At 38.3% G+C, this 25,030-nt stretch overlaps 2 protein-coding genes across 6 annotated transcripts in view; one reads left to right on the top strand and one right to left on the bottom strand.

Annotated features, from left to right (window-relative positions):
* Positions 1-725, top strand: part of LOC100651408 — a 79,407-nt gene extending 78,682 nt beyond the window's left edge. For 3 of the 4 annotated variants that reach the window (XM_048408933.1, XM_012312118.3, XM_048408932.1), the window contains one exon: positions 122-725. In XM_048408933.1, the coding sequence (XP_048264890.1) occupies positions 122-291 (170 nt within the window). In that variant the 3' untranslated portion in view covers positions 292-725. The remainder of the gene's footprint in view (positions 1-121) is intronic. The other variant, XM_020864513.2, reaches the window with a different exon arrangement.
* On the bottom strand, positions 681-25,020 carry LOC105666103. 2 transcript variants are annotated; one of them, XM_048408928.1, is made up of 4 exons: positions 24,426-25,020; positions 10,726-10,808; positions 9,056-9,143; positions 681-4,943 (listed from the first exon to the last, which is right to left on the bottom strand). In XM_048408928.1, the coding sequence occupies exons 2-4, from the start codon at positions 10,799-10,801 to the stop codon at positions 1,838-1,840; spliced, it is 3,270 nt and encodes a 1,089-aa protein (XP_048264885.1). In that variant the 5' UTR covers positions 10,802-10,808; positions 24,426-25,020; the 3' UTR covers positions 681-1,837. The 2 variants fall into 2 exon arrangements, with proteins under 2 accessions (XP_048264885.1, XP_020720146.2); XM_020864487.2 differs by lacking the exon at positions 24,426-25,020 and adding an exon at positions 14,236-14,636.
* Positions 25,021-25,030: the final 10 nt, after the last annotated feature.

Raw genomic sequence — 25,030 nt, 5'->3', positions numbered from 1 at the left:
TAAGCAAAAGGAAACTGACGATTTAGAAATTTAGAAGTTAAACATTTGGAAAATAACGAGAAGATCAAAAACTAACATTTAAGGGAACTGATTTCGTTGGAGTAAATTTGCTCCTCTGCAGGGATATTACCGGCAACGATGGCGATGATGATACCCATGTTTCTTGGCCGACGAAAGAGGGACCTAATGACTTCCGGATCGAGGCTCCTCGATGAGGATGATTCAGTGACGAATATTCGTGATCTCAATCCCACGAACGAACATCGAGTCCGTGGAACGAGACTACGATAGGTAAACCAATCTAGAGAAATAAACTCTCTGACAATTCGTGGGAATAGGAATGAGAATAAAAGATATAAATAAGAGAATCTAGCAAGAGAAAGAATTTAGAGAAAATAGAATGGACTTCGGATAGAAAATATAAAAAGTAAATTAACATACTAGAGTTTAAGAAAATGTACATGATAGATCTATATACATAATTTTAAGTATCTATCCCGTAAGCGCTTTACTTTTTATTTGTACGTTAATCAGGTTCTCTAGTTTAGTAGCGGTTAGTTGAATTTTCTCATAGAAAAACGAATGTGTTCTTGCGGATAGAAAAATTAGATTTTTATTGCTAGTTTCGTTCGTATATACGACATATACACACATGTCAGGGTATTATGTAGACATGCATCTTATTTATTATTTATTTATTTAATTATATGTGTATTTATAACATACTTTACATTTCGTCGTTCGCTTTAATACTTAATAAAAAGCATAAGTACCAACGAAAGATACGATCGAAGAACGAAAGAGTCACTTGGAGAATAAAAAAATAGAGCTTTTCGTTGAAAGTTTATCGAAACCTTTAGCTTTCCCTAAAGAACGTTTCTATAACTCGGGGAAAGCGTTCTTGGAATATATCTTTTAATGGAAATTAGATTCTGTGCGAGACATCCTATTCCTTAACATTTATTTTTAAAGCTTGTCGTACTCATTCACGTCCAGGAACAACTCTTCCTCTTCTCTTGGTCCCAATTGCTCGATAGAAATTTTAATGAAACTATAGATTAAAAATAGATAAAGCAACATTTCTAAGAAAGTTTGCAAAGATTATGATTCTACGTAATAAGAATTATTTCAAACATATAGAAAGAGCAGTTCTTTTCATCGTCAGAGTATTATACTAACAGAGGGTGAGCTGTCTGCTTCTACGAACTAAAATAACTTCATCATTTTCGTAGCAAAGAAGAAATATTCATTTCCAAACAAAAAGAAACACTCTTCTTAGAATATTATGTAATATTAATATAATATAAAATATCAAATTATAATATACAACACTTATATTATAAAAATGTTAAAGAAATCTTCGTAAAATATTAAAACAAGAGATACCAGTATCTTACGCAAAAATACAAAATATACATAATTCCAATCAAATGCTTATTCTTCCCCAATCTTACGATCCTGCTATCTTAATACTATAAAAATTGAACAATACCTTGCTCTAAAAAAATTATCTTCTTCCTCCAGAAACAAACATTTCTTCCCTAAAAAAAAAACGCTGAATATCCAACAAGAAAGAAAAAAGAAAAAACAAACGACGAAGGTATTTCAGATTCTACAGAAAGTCACCCTCGTGGAAAGACCTTTCCAACCATAAAACGTCCGAAAATCGTCTCCACCCTCTGGAAATTCTCGAACAGATGTTAAGATACGAGGGATTTCCGTTTTCAAGACGATGTCCTGGCGTGCTCGAAGAATAAGGTACGTGCTGACCTAGTGACAGTGTAAATCGCGGTCGTCACTCGAGTCCATTGTATTCAGCCTCCTGGAAGGAGCCTATTCACTCCTCTCCGTTGATCCTCTTCTGCACGTGACCAAGATATCTGGCAAAACCCTCGCTGGCGTGTTTAAGGAGCGTCAGACCGAGCCTGAACTTGATCTCGGCGATCTTCTTCACGAAACTGAAGAGATTGAAACCGTTCTGCTCGGTTGGCTTCGCCGTGGTCAGATCGATCCACTCGCTGGTGCTTTCGGTCGACTTCGGATTATTCGTCGTGTTACTTTCAGAATCGCTTTCCGTGGAACTCGGAGAAAAAGTAGGAAACTCGGTAGTCTCCTTCGTTGCTGTGGAAACCGTAGAAGTATCCACAGGGGCGGCTGTACTCGTTTTTAAAGTCTGACCGTTGGTAGTGGATTCTTTCAGTCGGTTCCTTTCATCCTCCTTCTCTTTTCTTCTTTTATTCACAAAACCTTCCATTTCCTTGTCTTTGTTCTTCTTCTTCTGAGTATAGTCTTCTTCGGGTATAGCTGAGTCAATGATATTAAGGATTTCGTTGCTCAAATCTTGATCCTTCCCTTCCTCTTCCAATTGTCGTTTCGATGGTATAATTTGAATTACGGAGTCCCTTCTCCTTCTAGAACGATGTGTTTCCGTTGGAGATACCTTTGTCAACTCCAGGAGAGACCGTTTAAGCTTCAGAGACCTAGGTCCATGCTCCACAGCAACCGCGGTAGGTGTGATCTCAACTTCCTCGTAAGTGTCATCTGGTCTAGCTGTCTGTACTTGGCCGTAGTTTTGAGCAGACCCCACAGGAAAATCGAAGTTCTGGTTTATATCGTGGTCGAACTGTATCTGCCCACTTTCTGTAGGTTCGTAACTGTTAGCCAGCTTTCCTGGGGTCGATAAAGAAGGAATCTTCTCTTCGTAAGGTGGGTACTCTTTGGGAATGCTTCCAACAACGAATTGTCGGTTGGCTGTACCAGGGGCGGCGGATCCAACCACATACTCGCGATGTTTAGGCCTGTCATAGTAATTTGGAGTGCTTGTACTATCCGAATAACGATAATCAGTGTTCTTATATTTATGTATAGACGCTGTGTTCTCTGGACGATATATCGCGGATGAAGGAGGGTACCTTTGATCGCTTTTCTTGATTGGCTGAGCATCGTAAACTCCGTCATAATGTTGGTACCTGTAGTAATTGTTGTCATAGTCCTTCGAGCCAGGATACTTGTTCTCGTCAATTGTCATACCCTGAAGAACTTTAGACAAGACCTCCTCTTCCCTTTGACCATAGTTTCCACCGTATTCGTCGAAATTATACTTATATTTAGGCTCAACGTCGTAGTTTCTTCTAGTGACGGTTCCTCCGAGCGGATACAAGAAGTAAGAAGCCAGGCCAAGTCCCAATCCCACCAAAGACATCACTCCAAAACTAGGCATCACCTCTCGACTCAGGAAGTTGTAAATCTGCATACTAATGGGAGTCGAAGCTGGCTTCTTCTTTGTCTTCGTCAAATTGCCAGCTACCTTGGTCTCAGGTACTATCTTCGACTCCTGTATTCCATTTTCAGTGATTGGTTCGTCTATTAAATCTTTCTCTGTCGTACTAGGTATCACTGAAGAAACAGTGGTTGTAGTGGTGGATGTAGTTGGCTTTCGCCTTCTGACCTTATTCTTCTTCCTCTTAGGATTGTTCCTAGGTCTTTTGGTGGTCGAAGTGGACGTCGTCGATTGTGTGGTGCTCGTTGAAGTCGAAGAAACTTCTGTGTTTACGTTGAACTTTGTCAGTTCAGGATTAAAATCAAACTTCATTAAATCTATCCTGGTATTGTCCAGATTCTCTGTTTCCTTCTCTTCTTCTTTCTTAACCTCGTTCTTTTCCACTTTCTCGATCTTCAACACGGGAGCATTCACCTTAATGGGTTCTACTTCGATCTTTGTCGTCTCGTCTAGAGGCTTCTTCAATTGTACTTTCAATACGTTGTTCACCTTTGTACCAACTGGTTTCGGTTTCACAGATACCTCCACTAGATTATTCTCGATCGTAGTCGGTTTAGAAGTCGTAGTTACTTCTAAACTGGAAGCAGAAGACTGCGTGCTAGTCTTCTGAGCGTCCATCGCGATAGACGCTTTGATCTTGGTCACGAACATAGGCTTCTCGGTGCTTTCTACCTTGTTCTTTGGAATGGTGATCATTTGAACCGGTCTGAAAGTGACCTTCTCTATCTTGCCAGTAGAAACAGTCTCATTTTTCGCAGAATCCGGCTTAACGGTAGTAGTTCTTCTCATAGGGGGCTTAGGCCTATTCTGTTGGCTAGGTCTAGAAGGCTTCGAACCAGAAGGTTTAGATAATACGGTAGTCTTCGTGGTAGCTATCTTAGGCTTAGGTGTCGTTCTTAAAATCTGTATCTTCTTCGTGGTACTAACAACAGCCTCCTTATTCTCCAAATAATTCGCAGTAGTCTGTGGAACCTTCAAAGTGGTACTCTGCATGGACTCTACTTTCTCTGTGGTTTGAATTTTCTCTGGTTTCGATTCGGTGCTCTTCTTCGTGTCGACTGAGACAGATTTCTTTGTAGTAGAAGACTGATCCATGACTAATGTCGTGGATACGGGCGCGGTAACTTTCTCTGTCACTTTTTCAGTGGTTTCCACTCTCTCCATCAAAGTCGTTGGTTTCACAGTCATTTTCACTTCCATTTGAAACGGCTGTTTCGTCTTCTTTTCTATCTCCATCGTCTTCGTCGTTGTCGACGGTGGATTTAGAAGGATCCACGTGGAAATTCCACCAGTGGTCGTTGCATGATTCTTATAAGCAGTCATCAGACGCGTTGAACTTAATTCTTTTTCGAGTTCTTCTTCGGTGATGGCCATTGCTTGACCTGGATGACTCGTCTCGAAGTAATTGAACTTGGAATTGATCGGTCTGCCAAATCCAATATTACCAGGTGGACCATTGTTCACGTATATCTCTTTGATCGGAGTGGCTTCGTTCCTTTCGATTGGTTTTTGACTCGCAGCGGGCCTCTTGATCACGTTGTCGAGGATCTTTGGTGGTTCTTCGGGGTTGGTCACGTTTAGTAATTGAGTGGCCACCGTTCTTAAAGACTGGTCGATGTGGTGCATGTCTTTCAGGTGACGTTGCGTGTCGTTTGAATGGATGCTGAAAGAAGATTGAAAGATTACGTCGATTTTCGGAAAATTAAAGCTTCAAATTTGTGGTAAATTAGATTGGAAGTTTAAATGGCAATTAAGATATCTTTAAATTACATTAAATAGCAATAATTTAGTTAGCAGAGTGACCAATGGATGCTTGTTCCTTACCTTTCTATAAGTCTGTGAAATATTTCAGGAAAAGGATTATTTTGTTAATCTTTATGTTAAAATAGATTGTATTATTTTAACAATTTTCAAGGATTTTATGATACTGTGATTTGCAATAATTTCTTTGGAATTATTGTAATGGCAAATGATTTTTGGGATATAGGATTGGAATTTGATAAGGCTATTTCTTAGGTATATGAAGAACTATATTCTGCTGATAAGAAAGACATATGAAATGTGATAAATTATTGGTTGTATTGAAAGAAAGAAACGCATAATTTGTTCGTTCCAATGGTTTTATTTCAATTACAATTCACTGGCACAAATACTAGCAATGCCCTAGATACTCTAAAAAAAAGTACGTAATTCGAAGTAATGTAAAAGTAAATCATTATCATTAAAGGTATAGCATAAGTACATCTGTAATACTGTTCTGTGTGTGTATGTTTCTATTGCTAGGAAATCTCTTCGTACTCTGTATACTTACTTATTAACATAATTAAGTAAAGCTACTGTTGGCGAGGTTAATTTTCTATTCTCTAGACACCATTCTATGTCCTTTCCCCTTCAAACGATTCATAAATAAAATAAATAAAATCTAAGAGTTATTTTTAAAAATATTAGTATTAAAGATATTAAATATTAGAGTTTCTAAAACTTTCTACTATAAGAAAACTTTTTAATAATTATGCAATATACAGGCTGATCCAATAATTGTATTTTCTTCATTTCTTTATATACAGACCACTTATATTTCTGAAAATTTATATTTTCATAAATCCTATTAGAAATGGTATCTAAGCAAAAATTTGCTTTATAAGCTATATTTTGTGCCTCGAAATTTTCTACGGATGCGTAAAAATTCGCTACCTAATTATACTAGTGAATCGATAAATGAAAAGCTGTAGGTTATAGTTTTCTATCGCGCAATTTTGTTATTCTAATTTGTAATTTGTAAAACTAACGTATAGAATATAGATTTTGTTATTCTATTTGTATTTGCTGGAGAACTTATTAGCACTGGTAACTTGCAATTATGACCACCATATGATCTATTTAAACTCCACCATTGAATCATCCTATATACGCCATATGTCCCTAACATCCACCTGGTTCTAACAGTGACACCCTTCGTTTCTTCGCAAACTATCCTAACTTACCCTGTATATCAACGCACGAGTTTCTAAATCGTCTAAAAAAACCTAAACTTAAATCTTCACATGATGAAAAATTATCAGGAGAACCTGAATCTGAAACTCTCCAATGTTTCATCTCTTCCTCTTCTTCCTCTTACTCTTCCATTCGTTCATCCTTCCATACTTCTCCAAATACTGGATCACCACTTCTTCAATATTATACCAAAGGCTATCGCCATTATTATTGTTAGCTCTGCTAAAGCTAAACGAAGCAGGAAACAGCCAAGGATAGATAAAAGTAACGATACCAAGCATTCCAGCTGCGAGAGCGGTGAAAGGAGCAGCTGCCAAGCTGAAGAACCCATAATGCAAGGGATTGACAAACGTGAAATAAGTGAACACCGAAGCTATGGAATCCATGATACCACTCGGGGACAAGTCAAAGTCATCGTCGTCATCGTCATGACTTGGACGACTTGGAGTAGAAGATGATCCTGTGCCTAGACCTGCCGGAAAGATATTAGTGGATCCTGAGGAGCCAGGATTTGACGCAGCTGATGTCACAGCTGGTCGAACTAATGAATTCACACCTGGAGAATCGTTTGCTTGACCAACGTCTGAGCCAACTTGTCCCGAAGAACCTGTACTGTCGTTTAACGGACCAGTTTCTTCCACTGTTTCTGAGGAGGACTCGACTGGAGGAGAAACTTCAGCTGGACTCGAAATACTGATCTGAGTATCCTGAATCACCTCCACGTTGGAAACGTCGTTTTGCTGAAGATTCTGGTTCTCTGGGTATTTTGAGGAGTCGTAGTAACTGTTCTGAGGCCACTGAGATCCTGGAGAACTGGGTTGGTAGATAGGTATTGCTTGATAATTGGTATCTGAACCTATTTGGCTACCATATTTGTCCGAGTCTCCATAAACCTGATAATTTTCAGGATTGGATTGGTCAGGTAGAGGGGGAGGTGTAGACTTGAAGGCGTTAGTGTTGAACACTTGGGAATTGATGATGATGTTCAAATCGGTACAGCCTTCTTTGCTTTGAATAGTGTTATTGATTCTCGTGTAGGTGTTTATTAGAATCGTAGGACAACTCTGGTCATAGGTCACCACCGGAGTCTGAGGTTTCTGATCAGGTACTTTATCATTGTCCTCGTAAGAGGTGAAGCCTATGTGAACGTTTGGGCCTGGCTTCGAAGTTGTTGCACTGGAAGGATACAATTGCGAGAGAATCGACGAAGGAGAGTGCGATCCAGATCCTGGAGAAGCTAAAGAGGTAAAAGGAGCATACGAACCAGATCCTGAAGAGGTCGAAGAGGACGAAGGATTTGAAGGACCAGACGCAATTGGCCTGATAAATCCTGGAGGCACTTTGGTCTCAAGCGTCGTCCTATTTGGCCTGCTCGAGTCTGTATTTATTAATTGAACAACTGTGTTTTGAGAAACCTGAGTCTGTGGATTGTGAACGAAAGGATTCTGAGTCTTATTTCTCGATGGACCACTCGGTGGCCAAATTGGCACCTTCTCCGCGGTATAACTCGGAGGACGAAGAGGATAAATGAAGCCAGGCTTGAGCTGTGGAACGATATTCGGCTTAGAAGGCCTATTCGGTTCCAGATTTTGATAAACTGGATCAAAAGCGAGGCTAATTGGACTATTGAGTTGATCACTCTCTATTATATGGCTACCATTCGTCATAAAAGCCGGGATTTTCAACCAGTGAACTATTTCTTGAAAATTGGAATTCGAAACAGGCATGTGATAATTGAAAGTGGAATTTCTCAATGGAAATGGTTTCTCAACCACCTCTTCTGGCTTCACATCCTCTTCTATCGTGGTGTATTGATCATAATTATGAAAATCTTCGTCGTTTTGAATGGCACTATTGGGCCAATTCTTCAAGCTCGTGTTAGGGGTAGAAGAATTGTTCCTTTTGACGTGCATCTTATTTAAATGAACCCTATTCTGATTCTTTTTGTTCGAATTAGAGGAATGACCTTGAGGACGACGAATTTTTGTTCTGTTGGATTGCTTGGACTTCCAATAACGATTGGAATGGCTGTGCAAAGAAAGAGTCGACGGAATACCAACGTCTACATCGTTTCTGTTTTCTAGAGGTAATTTAGAGGTAGTCTGATTGTGAGTCAACATGCTTGTGATCTTTCTGATGGCCGCGACGTGATCGAACGCAGTCGTGGACTCGACCTTTTTGTCCAGCGTGAGCGAAAACACTTCCTCCCGACCCGAGAATTCCGAATTCTGGCTCAAGGTTACGACATTGGATCCTGAATTATTCATCAACATATCATTCGCCTTTCTCCACGGACTATCTCGCGTGAAATCTCGCGTAAGGCCATTTTTCGTAGAATTTCTTCTAGTGGCTATCTTCGCGTTCGAAATTCTCGAATTTGAAGGCGGTACGCGTCTATAACCTACATTAAATCTCTGATCTGTTTTTGAGAAGCAATTGGCTGATTCTTTGGGAGAATCACCTGAAGCTGTATTATAATTTTTTGGCACTATAGGTTGACGACGAGACGTGTTTCTAAGCCTAGTTAGATGGTCGCTTTTAATTGATCGTTCATGAAACATGCTTGTACTTTGTTTGTCGATTATCTTTCCTGAGTTTCTTGGTTGAAACTTCGGGGGATTCCAGAAATTGTTCGAGTTCGATCGAAGGAGGCGCGTTGATTCCGGTTGCCTCGTTTTATCGACACTTACCTCGACGTTAGACTCGATAGAAGGATTAACATTATCGCGATAATGTAAGTTAATGTACGGAATAGTACTACTTCCGGAATTCCACCTGTACCTGCTATCTTCTCGAACGGTATGCGGCACGCCGGAGCCTCTCCATTGCTCAGGGTTTGGCCTCGATGGCTGAACTTGAAACGATCCTTCTGAAAATTAATTAAAAATTAATTTATTTATTCATTCATTTCTGAAATAAATTTTTATTTTGTACATATTATTCGGAGATACAGAAAGATAAAGATATAATATCTGGAGAAACACGAAATGAGAATTATTCAGGGATATGATGGGGAAAAATTATATTATATTATATTTCCTTGCGAATAATATAATTACGTTATATATATTTTATATTGTTTAATTAGTTCTCGAATGAAAGAGAGAAATGAAAATATAACATTTCGAAAATTATGAAATGGCAAGTATATACAACGATATAATAAGAAAATTACATTTACATTCAAAAGTTAATTAAATTCACTTGGGTCTCTCAAGTTTCCCACGATATTCGCTCTGGAGATAAAATCCGATCGAAACACATTGCACGCGCGTTATCCCACAGAATAGTCGTTTCGTAACAACGGTTGTTATGAATTCTTAGAAAACAACAGATTATCGATTGGAAGATTACAACAGACATAATTGGCCAGCGAAATAAAAACCTAGTTAGAGGGATAAAAAGAAGAAAGAAACTTTTGTGTTATGAAATAAAATTTTGCAACAAACAAGGAGGAATCGGTGGACGATCGTTCGGATAGAAAATTTCTGTTGCGACTCCGGGAATTACATTTCCTGGTGAACGTGTAATCTGCGTGCAGACTGGTTCGCGTAATCACGTGCTACACGCCGCGCTTTCCTCTGACACGGAACGTGGTCGATACGATCGATATGGTGAAACACGAATTTACTGGACACAGTAGCTTCGGTAGATACAAAGCTTTACGAGAAACTTGCATTTCGCGATAAAACCAAGCTTTTCCTTTTCGCGAACGAAAGAACAACAGGAAAATATAAAGGAGTATATGTAGAATAAAATGTATGTTGAAAACGTTGAGAATAACCTGTGAGAATTGAGAGCTGGAAGAGAGTTTACCAAGCAAAAATTCGTAATTCGACGATATCATCTGTTTTTAATAATTGAATATTTGCTACCTGAGAGTTAACGATTTGAAGTTGAAAATTTAGGCTATTGGTATAGCTATACCTATGCATTATCTTCTACATGTACGTATATTTTCAGGATCATGCAATTAATAGCAGCTCCGATTGCAAAATACAGAAAACGATGGAGCGAAATCCGCCCCCACGTTTTTCCACCATAAAGAAGCCTCAAAAGGAAATCTTGTTGGGAAAAAAAATAAAATTATCGTCGTATCCGTGCTATCGTAATAATTTCAACATTTTAATAGACGAGAAAGACAGTCATCCTCGATAATTGCATAGCGCGTCGCTTGATTAAAGACTTTAAACTTCGCCTTGTTAAATGGAAAGTTTCATGGAAACTAGCAACGTTTCCCTTAGAGGATTTGCAATCAAATAAGTACACAGCCTGTTTGCGACGAGTAACCGACAATCAAAACGTCTGGTGTTCGCGGAATATCCCTTTCCTTTTGACTATTTCGCGCGAAAATATTTAACGTTTCCTCTATGAAATAAATATTTTTCCCTCGAACGATCCACGTTTTATGGATAATCGCAACGATGTTCATGAGAGACGTTGATTCTTACCGGTTTTCTGCGGCCTGGCATTGCCCGATCCTGACAGCAACAGGACCACCACGATCTTTAACAGCTTCATCCGCATTTTTGCACTGAAACAAAACGAGAAATAGTGGTTTCATCTACCCACGTATTTGTATCTTTTTGTCTGCCTAATGTCTACGGTACATTTAATAATTTTTCATCCGTAAAACTCGTCCGTATTTATATCTTCCTGGTTGAGTAATCTTAATCATGGATTTTGAAATTTTTAGTTGTACAATCTAAAAAATTATATTACAAATTTTGAAACCTTTATAAACGCAAGTAATCTCAATGTTAAACGTTATAATGTTTAACATTAATATTTAGAAATATAGTTGCAATGGTCTGCTTTGACGTTTAGCAAACCAGTGTTTTAGTGTTTAAAATTTCGAAGATATAAATTTCCTATTGAAATTTAGCTTTGCCTATGATTTTCTGCAATTGAACATTCTCTCGCTTATACTTTCTCTTTAATCGATTGATATATTAGGTTGTCCGAAAAGTTTCTTTCGTTTTATAAGGAAATAATGGACGCACAATGTTCCTTGTTTCATATTAGTTTATTGAATTATGCACGAATATAATAATAGAAACAGAACGAAATGGATCGTACCTAATTCAATAAAATAATATAAAACAGAAATTGTTGTTCATCCGTTATCATCTTATAAAACGAAAGAAACTTTTCGGACAACCTAATATCTTAGAAAATAGATTCTGCTTACAAGAACGAAGCATTAAAAAGGAATAATAAAGAAAAGAATTAAGGACCGCGTTTATCCTCGACCCAATAATCCACTCGATTTTTATTCAGAGTTTATCACGAATGGAATAATTTTAGTAGCTTTATCAGGAAGCACGTGCGCGTCTTCCTCCAGAAATTAACCTCGACCTTATCGAAGGTGAGCCAACGTCGTAAGATGAATCAGTGAAACGATCATTTAACGAAACGTATCCGAAAATGAATGTACGTTACGATAAATTACAGAGCAATGACGCAATGACGATCGAAACAGGTGGTTCGATCGTTTTCGAGTGGAACACGTCGGGAATGTTTGATCGTCGATTTGCGTACGAAGGTCTCGATCGAGGTGATCGTTCGTATTCGATAGCCACGTCTTGGTCGTTCGCTCCGCGATGCCGATCGCATGGAAATGAGGAGTTTTGCGGTCGTTTCGCGGCACAGACGCGAAGGAACACGCCGTTTAATACTCAATTTTATTTTATGCCTTTATTTTATGCAAATCGAAACCTTGCGATAAAATATGAATAATCCTTTTTTGAAAGACGTTCTCTTTCTTTTTAGCTTTCTTTCTTATTGCTTTCCTCCTTTTTTGAATTAATTCTTCTTTTTTGCAATTTCTTCGTCAATTTTATACAACCTAACAGGTACTCCAGATGCTTAAAAATTAAAGATGAACATTTAAAACGGATACTGAAGATGTTTAAAAATACCAACCTCGCCTTGGAAATATTATTGGGTTGGCAACTAGGTGATTGTAGAATTTGTCGTTAGTTGCCAACCAATACAAGCGATTGAAAACTTAAACTCTAGAAATTCTAGTTCCATTCAATCGAATACTACGGCAGTTACTTAAAAAACAGCAAAATCCATCCAAATCCTAATTACATCTCAGCGAATACTATAACCGGTTCAGCCTAATCCTACCAGCCGAAATTCCATCTCAATTAAAGCCAAGAGTTTGACCAACATCCACATTCTCCTTCCAATCGCTGCCCAACATTGAGCGCGTTCCAAGCTCCCCGGTGGTTTCTCTTCGAACGCCGTAAAAGCATCGTGTTTTTTCTTTTATTTTGTACCGTTGCATCTTTTTCGTTGATATTGGTGTCCTGTAACGGTACCTGGACTATCAGTCTTCTTATTCCCCCCCTCCCCTTTGAATGTGTCGGTGTGAGCACATTGTGCATCCTCCGACGTACACAGCCGGCCGTAAGCATCAGAACATTGACAGACATTCCGTACAAATCGAATGTTATCGACTGCTTTTTTATTTTCCACTTATTTTGTTATAAATCTGTTATTTGATTCGCATTACAGTACAGTGGTGGACGAAAGAGAGCGTAAAAGTATGGTGCTCTATGAGCGTCGATAACGCTCGTACTGACGATTTTCTGCTACGTTGGTAACGATAATCTACTTCGGAGTATATTTCACGTTCGTTCGTTGCCCTTGTCGAATATAAACGCATTTCGTAAGATTATAGTTTTCGTACATTTCATACCGCGTAGCCGTGAAGCTTTCTTCCGTCCGCTACCATACGTATCCTATAAAATAAATATACTACGGTTATTTATGCAAATTCATGTTTTATGGAGGTAATTAAGTGAATGAAAGCCAGGTAGAACATTGCTTTACTAAATACTATAACCGGTACTGTACTTTCGATATTTTATATTGCACGCATTCTGCCCACTTTTGCATATTCCAATTTCCTACGAATGAATAAAAACACTCGGTTTATTTATAGGGAAGCGTATTATAAGGCGATGTAAAATTCGTTTCGGTGTTTCATTAAACGTAATCACTGGGTGTCCTGATATATTTATGACCAACGGTGTGGGCCGGCAAGCGTGTCAGAGGCCACTACAAATCGTCGGAGAGTGTTCGTAGCTCGATTACAACGAACGTACCGTTAAGTCGAAATACTTTTGATACGTGTGTCGCGAATCGCGAATGTCGTTTCAGCGATGCTTCTTCATGGTATTTCCTCCGAATGGACCGTGACCGTCGTCGCGTTTCCAGGTCGACGGATTCCTAAATGTTTTGCCACGTTTGGCAATGATTTTGATAGCTTGTAGCCTTGTACAACGAACGTAGAATGATGGAAATTGGATAATGAAATTAAAATCGTGACGGGGCTAATGGAGACGAATATGTCCTTACGTCGATGATTTTTCCATAGCTCGTCTAGCGTTTTGTGATAACTGAGCGATAGGAAAATTAAAGCGACAACTGTATGGAGATTAATCGTTCGATTTGCGAAAAATTGAATACCATTTACGTATTCTGAGATTAACATTGATAGACTTCTAGAAAGTGGGAAATCGATCACAGGTTGGTCAGTTTAAATCTCGAGAGACTAGATCGTTACGAGAATATTTCTTGCGTTTCTCTTTCATCTTAGCTTCGTTATCTCGAAACTGCTTTGAAGCTTCTTCTCGTCGAAGGAAATTCGTCCTTCTTACACCATGGTGCTTAAAACCGTCTCGAGAGAAATACGAGTTAATTACGCGAACACGATCATCTTGTAAAATAGTTCGTACTCGAGTTTCGCCATTACAAAATCTAAATTGCTTGCTTTATGGCGTGAAACCAGTTCCGGTACGAACCACCGTAGACGGAAACCTGTCGAACTTGAATAAACATAAATCGACGAGTGAATCCGCGGCGAAACGCACGATGCACGCGCTCCTTTGACTCTCACGGATCGAAATCAAAGACCAACCCGTCCGAAACCTTGAAATTTCTCTTACCTGAATCTCAGAATCCTGCTGGAAACCGCATTTAATCACCAAACACGCGCAATAACGAGATACGAAGGAAAGCAGAAAGCTACACCAAAGAAAATATCAGAACGCAACACTACAGAAGGCAAACTACTCGTCAAACTGAAAAACAAACGGAGAAACACTGTTCGAACCGACTTGAAACTCGAACGTTCTACGAAGATGAGGCAAAGCTAGCGATCGCGGGACGAAACTAGGATCATTGGCGGAGGAGTAGACGCGGTGAGGAATCGCGAGTGTCGTGCAGCAGGACGATGTTTCGACAATGGTGCACGGCTGACTGAATCTACGACTCGAAGGTTGGAGAAGCGGTGGGCCCGGCGTGCACGCAGCCTGACCACCGGGTAATCCGGCAAGGTGGAGAGGCGCCTCATGCACGAGTCATCGGGAACCCGTTACTCCGCGTTGCCTACGAACGAGATCTGCTCGGGTTGAATAACCTTCGCTGCGCGGCGCGACGTGTATGCTAAAGCGTGTTCGTGACTACCTTGGCCGATCACCTCGGGAATTGGGTGAATCTCCTGGATGATTCGTCGAGACGAGCCAACGAAAACGGGGAAGGACGCGCGCATCGGAACCACCACGCTCGATCGGGGTTACGTGTATGACGTAACTGCACACGATATGCCAGATATGTCGGCGATGTTTCGAAATTTGTCGCGCTCACGAGACATTCGTAGGCAGAAAAATACAGGGGATGCGTATACCAAGTACGAAAGATAGAAATATTTTTTAACGAAGATGGACTACTATGATTTCTCTTTTGTTAAAGACTTAACAGGAATTCTATTGAGTTGGCAGCTAGATGATTTGCGGATTTTTTCATTAGGTGGTTTTATCGACTTTACTTTAATTTAGAACGCGGGTACTTCTCTCCAACGCTGTTACAATTATGCTCTGGTGTTCTATTAAGTTGGCAACCAAGTGATTTGCGGATTTTGTCAATAGCACCTAATGACAAAAGCGTAGTTGTAACAGCGTTGGAGAGAAATACTTGCGTTCTAAATTAAAGTAAAGCGTGTTCACATTGTACCGCGATCGCATGTTTCGCTGTCACGTGACGATAAAAAGTTGTATGGGAAACCCTGACACCTAACAAATTACGCGTAATTAGTTAAGAAGAAGGTTGATTCGTTGTTCCGTAATAGCGAGCTTTATCATACTCGACGCGTTAAATCTTTGCGAGTGAGTTGCATAGCTGCGTTACATTCAGTCGCCATTAGGATCAAATCTGTTTTTCTGCTTTCGTTGCAGGAAGTCGACCGGGAAACTGTAACGCGCCAGCGAGATCGAATCGATACTGTTTGGATAATTTAGTTAAATGGTTTGAGAATAAAAGATTATTAGATTTCTATAAAACGTTTCAGGAAGTTCGACTGGTAAATTTCGCCAACTTTCGAGATCTCTACGACCGTTTCCTACGGAACGTGTCTTAATGTGATCCAGACGATGAATAAAACATCGATTCGACGAACGAACTTCGCCTAAACTTTTATTGCTGAACCTAGTTGAGGAAAGAAAGCTTCTACGATACTTGATTGCCCAGATAATTTCCAATTTATACAATTTGTGCAATTTACGCAATTTCGTTGGCTATTTGGTGGTTTACGACGATGACTATGAAGGAAGAAATAAAAGATGGTAACGTTCGTTTAGAAGAAAAACGATCTGTATTAGGGTAGAGCCTTCGTTATCCGAATATTCAAATATCTGAACGGAATGTTTATTACTAAAAGATACTGTTTTCCTGTCACGAATTATTATATCCGTGGCTTGATGCAGGAAATATCAACGTCGATGCTTATAAATAAATAAATAAAAATTATATGAGCACTTAGAGATATGTTAAAAAATTCATGTTCAAGTTTTTGCTGTTTCAAATTTCTCTTCTGATAGGGAGAATTAAAGAACATGCTATTTGTTTTATTTACGTTTACTTTGCTATTTTTAGCAGAAACTTTATTTTATGAAAAATGTTTATGTTGACGCATATACAGTGCCATTGTAGTAATTTCCACGTAGAATTTTAAATTGTCGTTTTTTATGAGTACCCAATTATTTATAAACTTAGTACAGTGTTTAACTGATTTTTGCAAAAATATTACATTGGCATTTGTTGCAGCAAGCCACGCGTATGTATTAGAAAATAAACAAACGAAAGTGAGACTGTACCTTCTCATCAGGCGAAAATTTATGTATTTTAGCGGCCAAAAAGATACGCAGCCCTTAAATATCTAATCAAACTGACAATTTTCTCATTCTCTGTTCGAAGAAATGAGATTTAATAAAAATCGATTGTCCTATCGTCCGAAAGTCGCATCGATCAAATGTTTTTTGCCTTCCTATTATTTCTGACTGTATAATTCTGACTTACATTTTAATTTATATCCTACAGGATATTTCTTTCAAAGTACTAACTCCTTAAGACTTTGTAAGATCGCTTTGATAAAGAATTAATTACCGTAAAAATTGCTTTAAACGGTACAATCACGGAAGTGAATCGTTATCTGGCATTTTTTTAAATTTTCGTCAGAGAATTATAAGCTCGATATATTTCATATTAGGCTGAACTGAAAATTGAAAACAATTACCACGATATTACGTGCACTGTATACGTAATAATGCAGCGTATGCCGAGGTTGAATGAGAATCTGAACGGTCATGAAGAAGAGTGTAAAATTAATAAAAAAACTAATTTATATATTGCATATACTTTCCTCACTAACGACCAGATCGTAAAAGATCGCTTGCCCTTAACACTCGAGGTCATTTGAAGATTATCAATAATTTTTAAAGTCGAATCATCGCTATTCAAAGTCGCTTCAACTTCTTAAACCATCATCGACATCGCGATATTGGCACTGAAAGTCACTTATGGGTCGTTAGCAATTATCAAGGTCGCTTTGCTTCTTGCCAAGGTCGTTTGAAAGTCATGGCCAACTACCAAAGTCATGTCATTACTGTCACAAATCTAATTCAGTGAAAATCAAATATTCAGCGCTTTTCTCGTTTATCTGTTACGTAAATGATATTTATCAATTTTTTTCAATTTCCTTTCGCAATCTTCATCCTTTTTTCAAAGTTTCCTGACTTATATCCGAAAGGTACTCTTCTCAGGTACTGTTTACGATATTCCACACCGCGAATATAAAATGGCACATTGCAATGGCACATGATTTAGGTTGCACGTTCTCTCAAACAACATCTGGCGAACGAACAAACAGCGTGGAGTTTGATCGTATCAGAAAGCAGGAACGTCGGATACCGTATATTTCCCTGAACCAAACCCACGGAAAACAGTTTGAATTATATGGAACGCGAGATGTGAAATGAGTGATCCATTAATTATGCGTGGGCAACGGTTATACCATGGTATTTTAACCTGAGAAACTAATTCAAGTTTATATTATTCCGAAAACAGATCTAACAGTTCGCTAGCGAAGTGCTATGCAGGAAGGTAGAATAGGAAAATAATTTCGATAGAAATTGCCGACATATCCAATATAATTCCAACGTGTTTCAAACTAATTCCAATAAACAAAAACAAAAATTGCCTTATATCGTGACAATAATTGACACGATTAAAACGTTTTACCTTCTATTTTCTCTTATTTCTTCCTTTTCTTTCTATCGTGCCAATTACAGCCACGCGATGGATCTCGACCTAGAATCGAGAGAAAAAAGGATCATAGTACTTCGACATACCATTGTAATCCTAGCAGAGACGTGAAACCGGTTCCAAGGGTAAGTACGTTCATCGCGATAGTGATCGTCGAATACGCGGAAGGTCTGTTTTTACAAGCACCACTTGCTTCTTAATGGCGATACATTCTGCAAGAAAGGCAACAGTATTCGCCACGTGGATAACATGCTGTTACGTTCTAAATGTCACTCAGGATGCTCGATATTCGCTTTTTGTCCATTAACATCCGCGCTTCGAAGATCTTTCTCGAAACTTTGTTAAAGAAATACTAACAGTCGCGTACATATAGCGACATGCAAAACTTTCTCAGCGGATCAATCTGTCAATTTATATTCATCAAAAGCGATATAAAAGAAAAATGTTAACCAGTGTCGAATATAGGATCGGATGACAGATATTGGAAGAAAACAGTAAGAATAAAAATAAGATCAATTATTCTTATTCTTATTCTCTCGTGAAACATTTCCACGTAATTGTCGATCTTTCAACTTCATTATCCAGGACATTTTCTACAAATACAATTAGCTTGAAATTATTCCACGAATGTAAGTAACCATTAAATCATATTTTTACAGGTACAATTAGCTTCTAAATATAATGTATCTCCGTTTGAATTTATTACCAAACGATTTTACAGCAGATTCTGACCCTCGTATTTTCAATTTCCTCTGTTAACTTATTACTAGTTCGGACATTTTAACAGGCAATTAAATTCACTCTACTAATTTTCCCTGTTAAATTTACGCTACGCCGAGCTTAAAATTTATAACGAAATTTCACTTTAAGCGAAAATAACGTTGACAGTAATCGACGCCACAGGGATATTGGTCTTAGGGAAACTGGTTCTGGTAGACGGACGAGTGTCTATTTGGATTCGTTGGGTCGAAACGAGAAACGCGCTAACGTGACAACGCGGAGAAGGCGGACATCCACTTCCGGTGCTAGCGCCATCGACTCAACGATGCAGATAGATCGGATTGGGTCGCTAGATTACTCCCTTTTGTCGTCAAATGTCAGATGCAAGAGGGTGCAATAGTTGCACGATTTCGTGAAGAAAACGCTAACGTAAATTGTAGATGAGGTAGATCTGTTTCTATATTTCGTTTTCGAAGATAATGTCCAAAATAAATAAAACGCCCAATATGCGTAGAAAAGAAAAATAAAATAGAATACGAAAATGCTTCGATCGTATCGATATAGAAAGAACTTTTGCAGGCAGTTTTGGACAGGAACAATTTCGTCGTTTGGTCTGTCGCAAATTTGTTTAAACTGTATCTTCTTGCACGATAATTTATCAGCTAATAATTACACAGCTCATAGTTATACGTTTATGGGAAATTTTACTGCTCGTAATATGCTCATAATGATACTTCTGCTCCGGTCAGCTGTGCGATCTGAAAACCACTTCAAAATTTGAAAAAAGGAACCAGAAGATCGAGACTGATTAAATTCAAGTACGCGCTTGAAGACATCTTTTGGGATACCTCGCGAAATCCGAGAACAAAAATATAGGCGTTGAATATACGCGAGCATCTGTCTGTTACATTGAAATACCTTTAACAACGTGCTCGTGTAATAAAAAAGAATCAAGATGACTGTAATTACCATCCATAACGAGTAAAGCTGGTAAGTCGAGCACGCGATTTAGAGGTATCGAGGGAAATTAGAAAGGAGAAAAACGTTAGGTACAAATACAGCTGGTGTTACACTACTTTGTACTAATTTCACCGCCTTGTTCGAATAAAAAGATTGTATCAGCCTGGATGTCTGATGTTTAATTATCATCGTTAGACCGCGGATTTTTACGCGTTTACCGAATGTTCGACGATACGAAAATTCACGTAAAATGTACAAATACATGAAATATCCAAAATACAAAATGCTCGTCGTGACAATTGTTAATGTTTTATCAAATACAAAATTTGCTAGAACAGAAGAACTATCTTATATATAACATAATAACTCGAAATATTAACGAGCAGCGCTCTGTTCTCTTGTACATCTCAAACAGCAACGAATTTGTTTTATTGCACATTCATTCATTCGACGCATACGCGATGCGCTCGTCTCATGGTAATTTCCTTTTGTCTTCCTCTCTTTCATTCCTCGCTCGTGCACTACACATGTACATACATGTATTTTCTAACAACAGTGAACAGATGAAACTTGCGTGAAAGTTCCATGTCCTCACTTGCTTTTATAAAAATAGGAATTTTGCAAAAATAGGAATTTTGCAAAAATAGCCCGCAGTCTAATTGTCATTTCTGAACGACAATTCTTTCGTAAATACAGCACACGTGAATTGTCCTATCTTCTTTTCGCTTTTCATAGTACATAGTACACGAAGCGTACGATATTCGAATAAATCGAACTCTACGCATCCCTGTAAGGAAGAGGGGCAAATCTCGGGAACCACCTGCCGGAAGGTGTGCACATATAATAGGGGAACGTGGTTACCGTGCCAGAATCGTAGGCAGCCGATGTGGGACATAGCGGCACTTCTTACGGCCATAGATACCTTTCCCATCTGTTGCCAAACGACGCCTGTCGACCTCACTGTCGCCAAACCATTTCGACGCGTGCCTGTGACCGCTACGACGACGAGGAAAGAAGAAAGCAAAAGAGGAACACGAGTAATTAATGCCGCCTCCACGGAACAATGGTCGGCAACTATTCGAGAACAGGCTTTCATTATCATCGTGGAAAATCCAGGAAGAATTCGAGTATTAATAAACTTTAACGTAATTGCCTGTGTTTCATGATTAGACAAGAAAAGATTATGGCACGACGATTGTAATTTTTAAGTGTGCTGGGAATTTCCTTGAAAAGTTAAGCGTTTAATATTAGAAGAGATTATTTTCGATTGTATATAGGCAATTAGTTGTTTAGAATGGGATTCGACGTGATCGTCTCTTTTGTATCGTTCAATGAATCTTTTAATCGAAATCTCGCATTATTATGGAACGTTCGAACGAACATCGTAATAGTTTACCTCGCGTTGTAAATCATCGTCGATGAGTCGAGATTCAACGATTCCCATGACAAGTCCTGATCGATTAACGAAGACGCCAAGTATGCGGGAAATTACTAGGAAATCGCGGAGAAACGTTAATCCATCTGCGGCTCTTAATCGTTATCGTGACGACACGTTGATGAAAGCTTACGATTCAAAGTAGGAGAATATGAGAAACGCACGTGGCAAAACATGCCCTCGAAACGCAATTCGTGGAATATTTGCGAGATCCGATTTAAAAGCAGGCAAAAATTAGGAGAATAGGTGTCATCAAGGTGTCATTGTTTTATTTATTTTTAGATCAAAGTGGAATTTTAATCTTTATTTGTCTATAAACTTGATAAGAGTTGAATCTTGTCTTTGGAAAACCTGATCGACATGCATTAAAAGTATTAAAATTGAAACACGAATCTAATCTTCGAAAACATGGTAAATATCGTGGTTAAATGTTAGGAGAAAACTACTTATGATCACTCATTTTCAATGGAAAAATAAATCTAAAAAAAGAAGACTGAAACTAGGACCAAAAACTTCAATTAAAAACAAATATACTTAACCACATAAGCCTACAACCTTGCTTTTCCCAACGTCGTGTCGCCTGCATAAAGTTTATTTTTTCTACGTTTTTGTGTCTCTAAAAACTCCTCCAAAATTCTTGAACACACATTCAAGTTTCTAGAATATCGCCCGAGTACTTCTTATGGATATCTACGTGTTAAATTAATGTTTTCAAGCAAAGTTTAAATTTAAACAAAAGTATGGGAAAAATGAAAAATTAATGAAAATCACTGATGGAAAACGACCCAGTATGCGAATCTAGGGTCAAATACTAGGAGGAAAAAGACTGATAATCCCATGTATCTGAATGTAATACACAAGAGACAAAGAATCATTAGCAAAGAACAAGAAAGATTTCCACGATGAAGCGACGATTCGAATTAATAAAATTTCCATCGTGTCTGACACCGTAACGATTCCCCGAGGGTTACGTCATCGACGCGTAATAAATAATTAAGAGCAACGTCCGCGGATCGTTGAACGGGAGCGCTTCCGCAACGAGCGGACCGTTATCTATCGAAAACCTTTTTTAACGCGAGCCGCTCGACAACCAACCGATCCCGCCAAGTAGCTGTTTTGCATGTGCTGGTTGGATCTCGCAGGAAACCAAACCAGGATGATCCGCTGAAAAATGGATCGAGAACGATGCTAATTAGAACCTTGAACTCGTAGGCCGCAGGCTACGAAAATTCTCGTTCGACTATCTGAGCAGGACACGCATCCGGTCTTTAGAACATCTTACTTTAGATCATGCTCTTTTAATAATTAGAATTATGTAGATGCGCGTCCAAGTATAGCGTGCACAGAATTTAAATAAAAATGTAGCAAACGAGCTTTGGGCTTATAACGTTGAACTAATGGATGCGAGTCGAATGAAACGAGCTTTCCTAATGTATTCGATCGGCATTTGCACTGTATCCGATCTCCATTGATAAATCGAGAGTAACGTGCGTTTGATATAATTGCATAAATTGATATTGTAGGATTTTTTTTTTAGGAAACTGTTCATTTATCAGTGAAAACAAGTGAAACGAAATGAAATAAAATTGGAATTTATTGGAAGAGAAAGATCCATGTTGGGAAAGTTTACCGATGATAAGACGAGGAAATCGTTTTATGAAAAGATGGCGAAACAAACGTGACGTTGATGGGCAAGAAGGTCATCGATCGTGAAGAGAACGAAAGTTTCGAGGAAATCAGAAACAACAGCCGAAGAAGGAAAAAGTAACTCTGGCTCCTTGGAACGGTACTAATTGCTGCCGTCGCGTTCGTGATAATTGACGAACACGTGAAACCTGGGGATAACGTGTGCCAACTCGTTTTCAACAACTCGTATTCCCACATGCTCTTCGTATAAAATGTATCGCAAGTAAGAGGAAGAATCTCTTTTAAGAATATATTCGACGAGAGCGAATTTAATTTATTATACAAACTTCATGTAAAATAGACGAGCATTATATAAAAATTAATTATAAAAGTTAATTATAAAAGATGATAGAAGTAATTGGGAAACATCAATCGCGTAATCAATTTTTGTTCGAATAAATCCAGTTGTAATATATTAAGAATTTTTCCAAAGAAATATTCTGTAGCGATATATAAATTTCTATTATCCATAATGAAACTTTTTTATCATCATTTACGATCATTCGTAGATCATCGGATGTCTTCAAAAAAAATATTAAAATAATAAAAAATACTCAAATATCTAAAAAACCGACTACTTCGATAACTTTAATTAATTAATAAATATCAGGTAGTATCATTAGGAAACAAAAGTATAGTAATTGAAATGAATATTCTTTGTCTGCCAGTCAATGTCCGAAAGAAGCGTTAAACGGCGTTACTCGAGTGGCATTGATCGAAAGAATAAATCGTTCAATCGGAAGGAAACGTTTTGCTTCTCGCGAAAGTGCGCGTTAATTATACCGTCATTAATTACATCGCGTGTAAAAAAAAATAAAAAATGTTTGTAAACAACGGCAGTACCGTGCCATCATTCACCGACGATTTCCTGCATGAAATTCTGATTACCATCGTCATAATGGCCACCTACATTCTGACTCGCCGCGAGCATTGTACACTACACGCGATAAAATCAACTGCAAGCTTGATTGCATCGATCGTGACTTTGTAGAATTCGTAAATTACGCTTGAAAGATTGTCGGTCATTAAGTATTTACTATTTACTTTATTCAATACGGTGTTACGTTATTTCATATTTTACATTTCATCTTGAAAAGACCTTAATATATCATTCATAAAATATCGCCAACCCATAACTCTACTAATCCACTGATTCGTTGATCCAAATTTCAAGAACTCTTTCAACATCGTCTGCTGTGTATTATTAAATATTATTTCCATCGAGAGAGAGAGAGAGAGAGAGAGAGAGAACATTCTAATTGAATCGTAATTTTGAGAAGTCTCGAGTGAGTAATTTCAATGTTTTTAAATTCCAACTTTTAGATTCCACATTTTTGAATTTCTCCAATTATAAAATATTCCAGCTGTTAATTGGTTCGACTTGAAAAAATTCCAGTTGTTAATTTTTCTAGTTCTACGAAACTCCGATTATTAATTTAACCAACATACAAATTTTCAGCTTCAAATTTTCCCAATCTCGAGAAACTCCAACTTTGAACTGTGCAACTCCGATTATTAATTTAACCAACATACAAATTTTCAGCTTCAAATTTCCCCAATCTCGAGAAACTCCAACTTTGAACTGTGCAACTTACTGATTTGGATTTTTAATTTCTCTAACGTATCAGTATCTTTCATTCTCGATATTATGACTTTAACTTCGAAGAATTTATTTTTCCAGCTTTCGTAACCCGTTTACAGAATCTTTGCTTCTTAAATAAGTTCCAGGATACTCACCTACTTTGGAGTCGTGACTATTCCTCGCGTACCCTCTCGATTCCTCCTCTATCCGCTCCACAGGAACACGCCGGTTCGCTTCGTTTCGTTTTATCCCGATCGGATCGGCAGTCTCGACACGCTATCGATTCGATTTACGCAAACGACGACTTTCTGGTTGGCGTCAATCGCGGCACTTCCGTTCCTGAAACGGAACATCGATTCACGGTCAAGGTGAACAATTTGTCTTGGATCGTTCGCTCAAATCATGCGTAAAACAATCGAATTCATTGATCTACCGTAAAATCAAGTCTATCATTCTTGCTGTATAATCGATTCCGTTCGTATATCCAGGGAAAGTGTAAGAAAAATATGAAAATTATCAAACGCTATGTGGCGAGCTGAAAGTCACAGCGATATGAGCCAAACATTTGAGAACTCGAATTCAGTTACGTATCTTAAAAATATCATCCCTTTGGTTTCATAAATAATTAAATTATAATTTTATTCTTTGCTACGATACTTTTTGAAAAGATATAACGAACGTTTCGTAATAATATCGAATCGTTGGCGAAAAGTTGGTAGCGTCTTTGACAATCGATACGATCTGAACTTTTGCCACGTAT

The sequence above is a fragment of the Bombus terrestris genome, chromosome 9 (genome assembly GCF_910591885.1).
Source record: "Bombus terrestris chromosome 9, iyBomTerr1.2, whole genome shotgun sequence".
Taxonomy (NCBI): domain Eukaryota; kingdom Metazoa; phylum Arthropoda; class Insecta; order Hymenoptera; family Apidae; genus Bombus; species Bombus terrestris.
The sequence above is the reverse complement of the archived record's forward strand: the minus strand, read 5'-3'. Positions and strand labels throughout refer to the sequence as shown.

What these genes read in the sequence shown, in the direction of transcription:
- LOC105666103 (XM_048408928.1), bottom strand. Translation starts at nt 10,801, where the DNA reads ATGCGGATGAAGCTGTTAAAGATCGTGGTGGTCCTGTTGCTGTCAGGA. An exon ending in TGCCAGGCCGCAGAAAACCG is followed by an intron (nt 9,144 to 10,725) that starts GTAAGAATCAAC and finishes ATTAATTTTCAG; the next exon opens with AAGGATCGTTTCAAGTTCAG. An exon ending in ACCGTTCGAGAAGATAGCAG is followed by an intron (nt 4,944 to 9,055) that starts GTACAGGTGGAA and finishes ATCTTCTTTCAG; the next exon opens with CATCCATTCAAACGACACGC.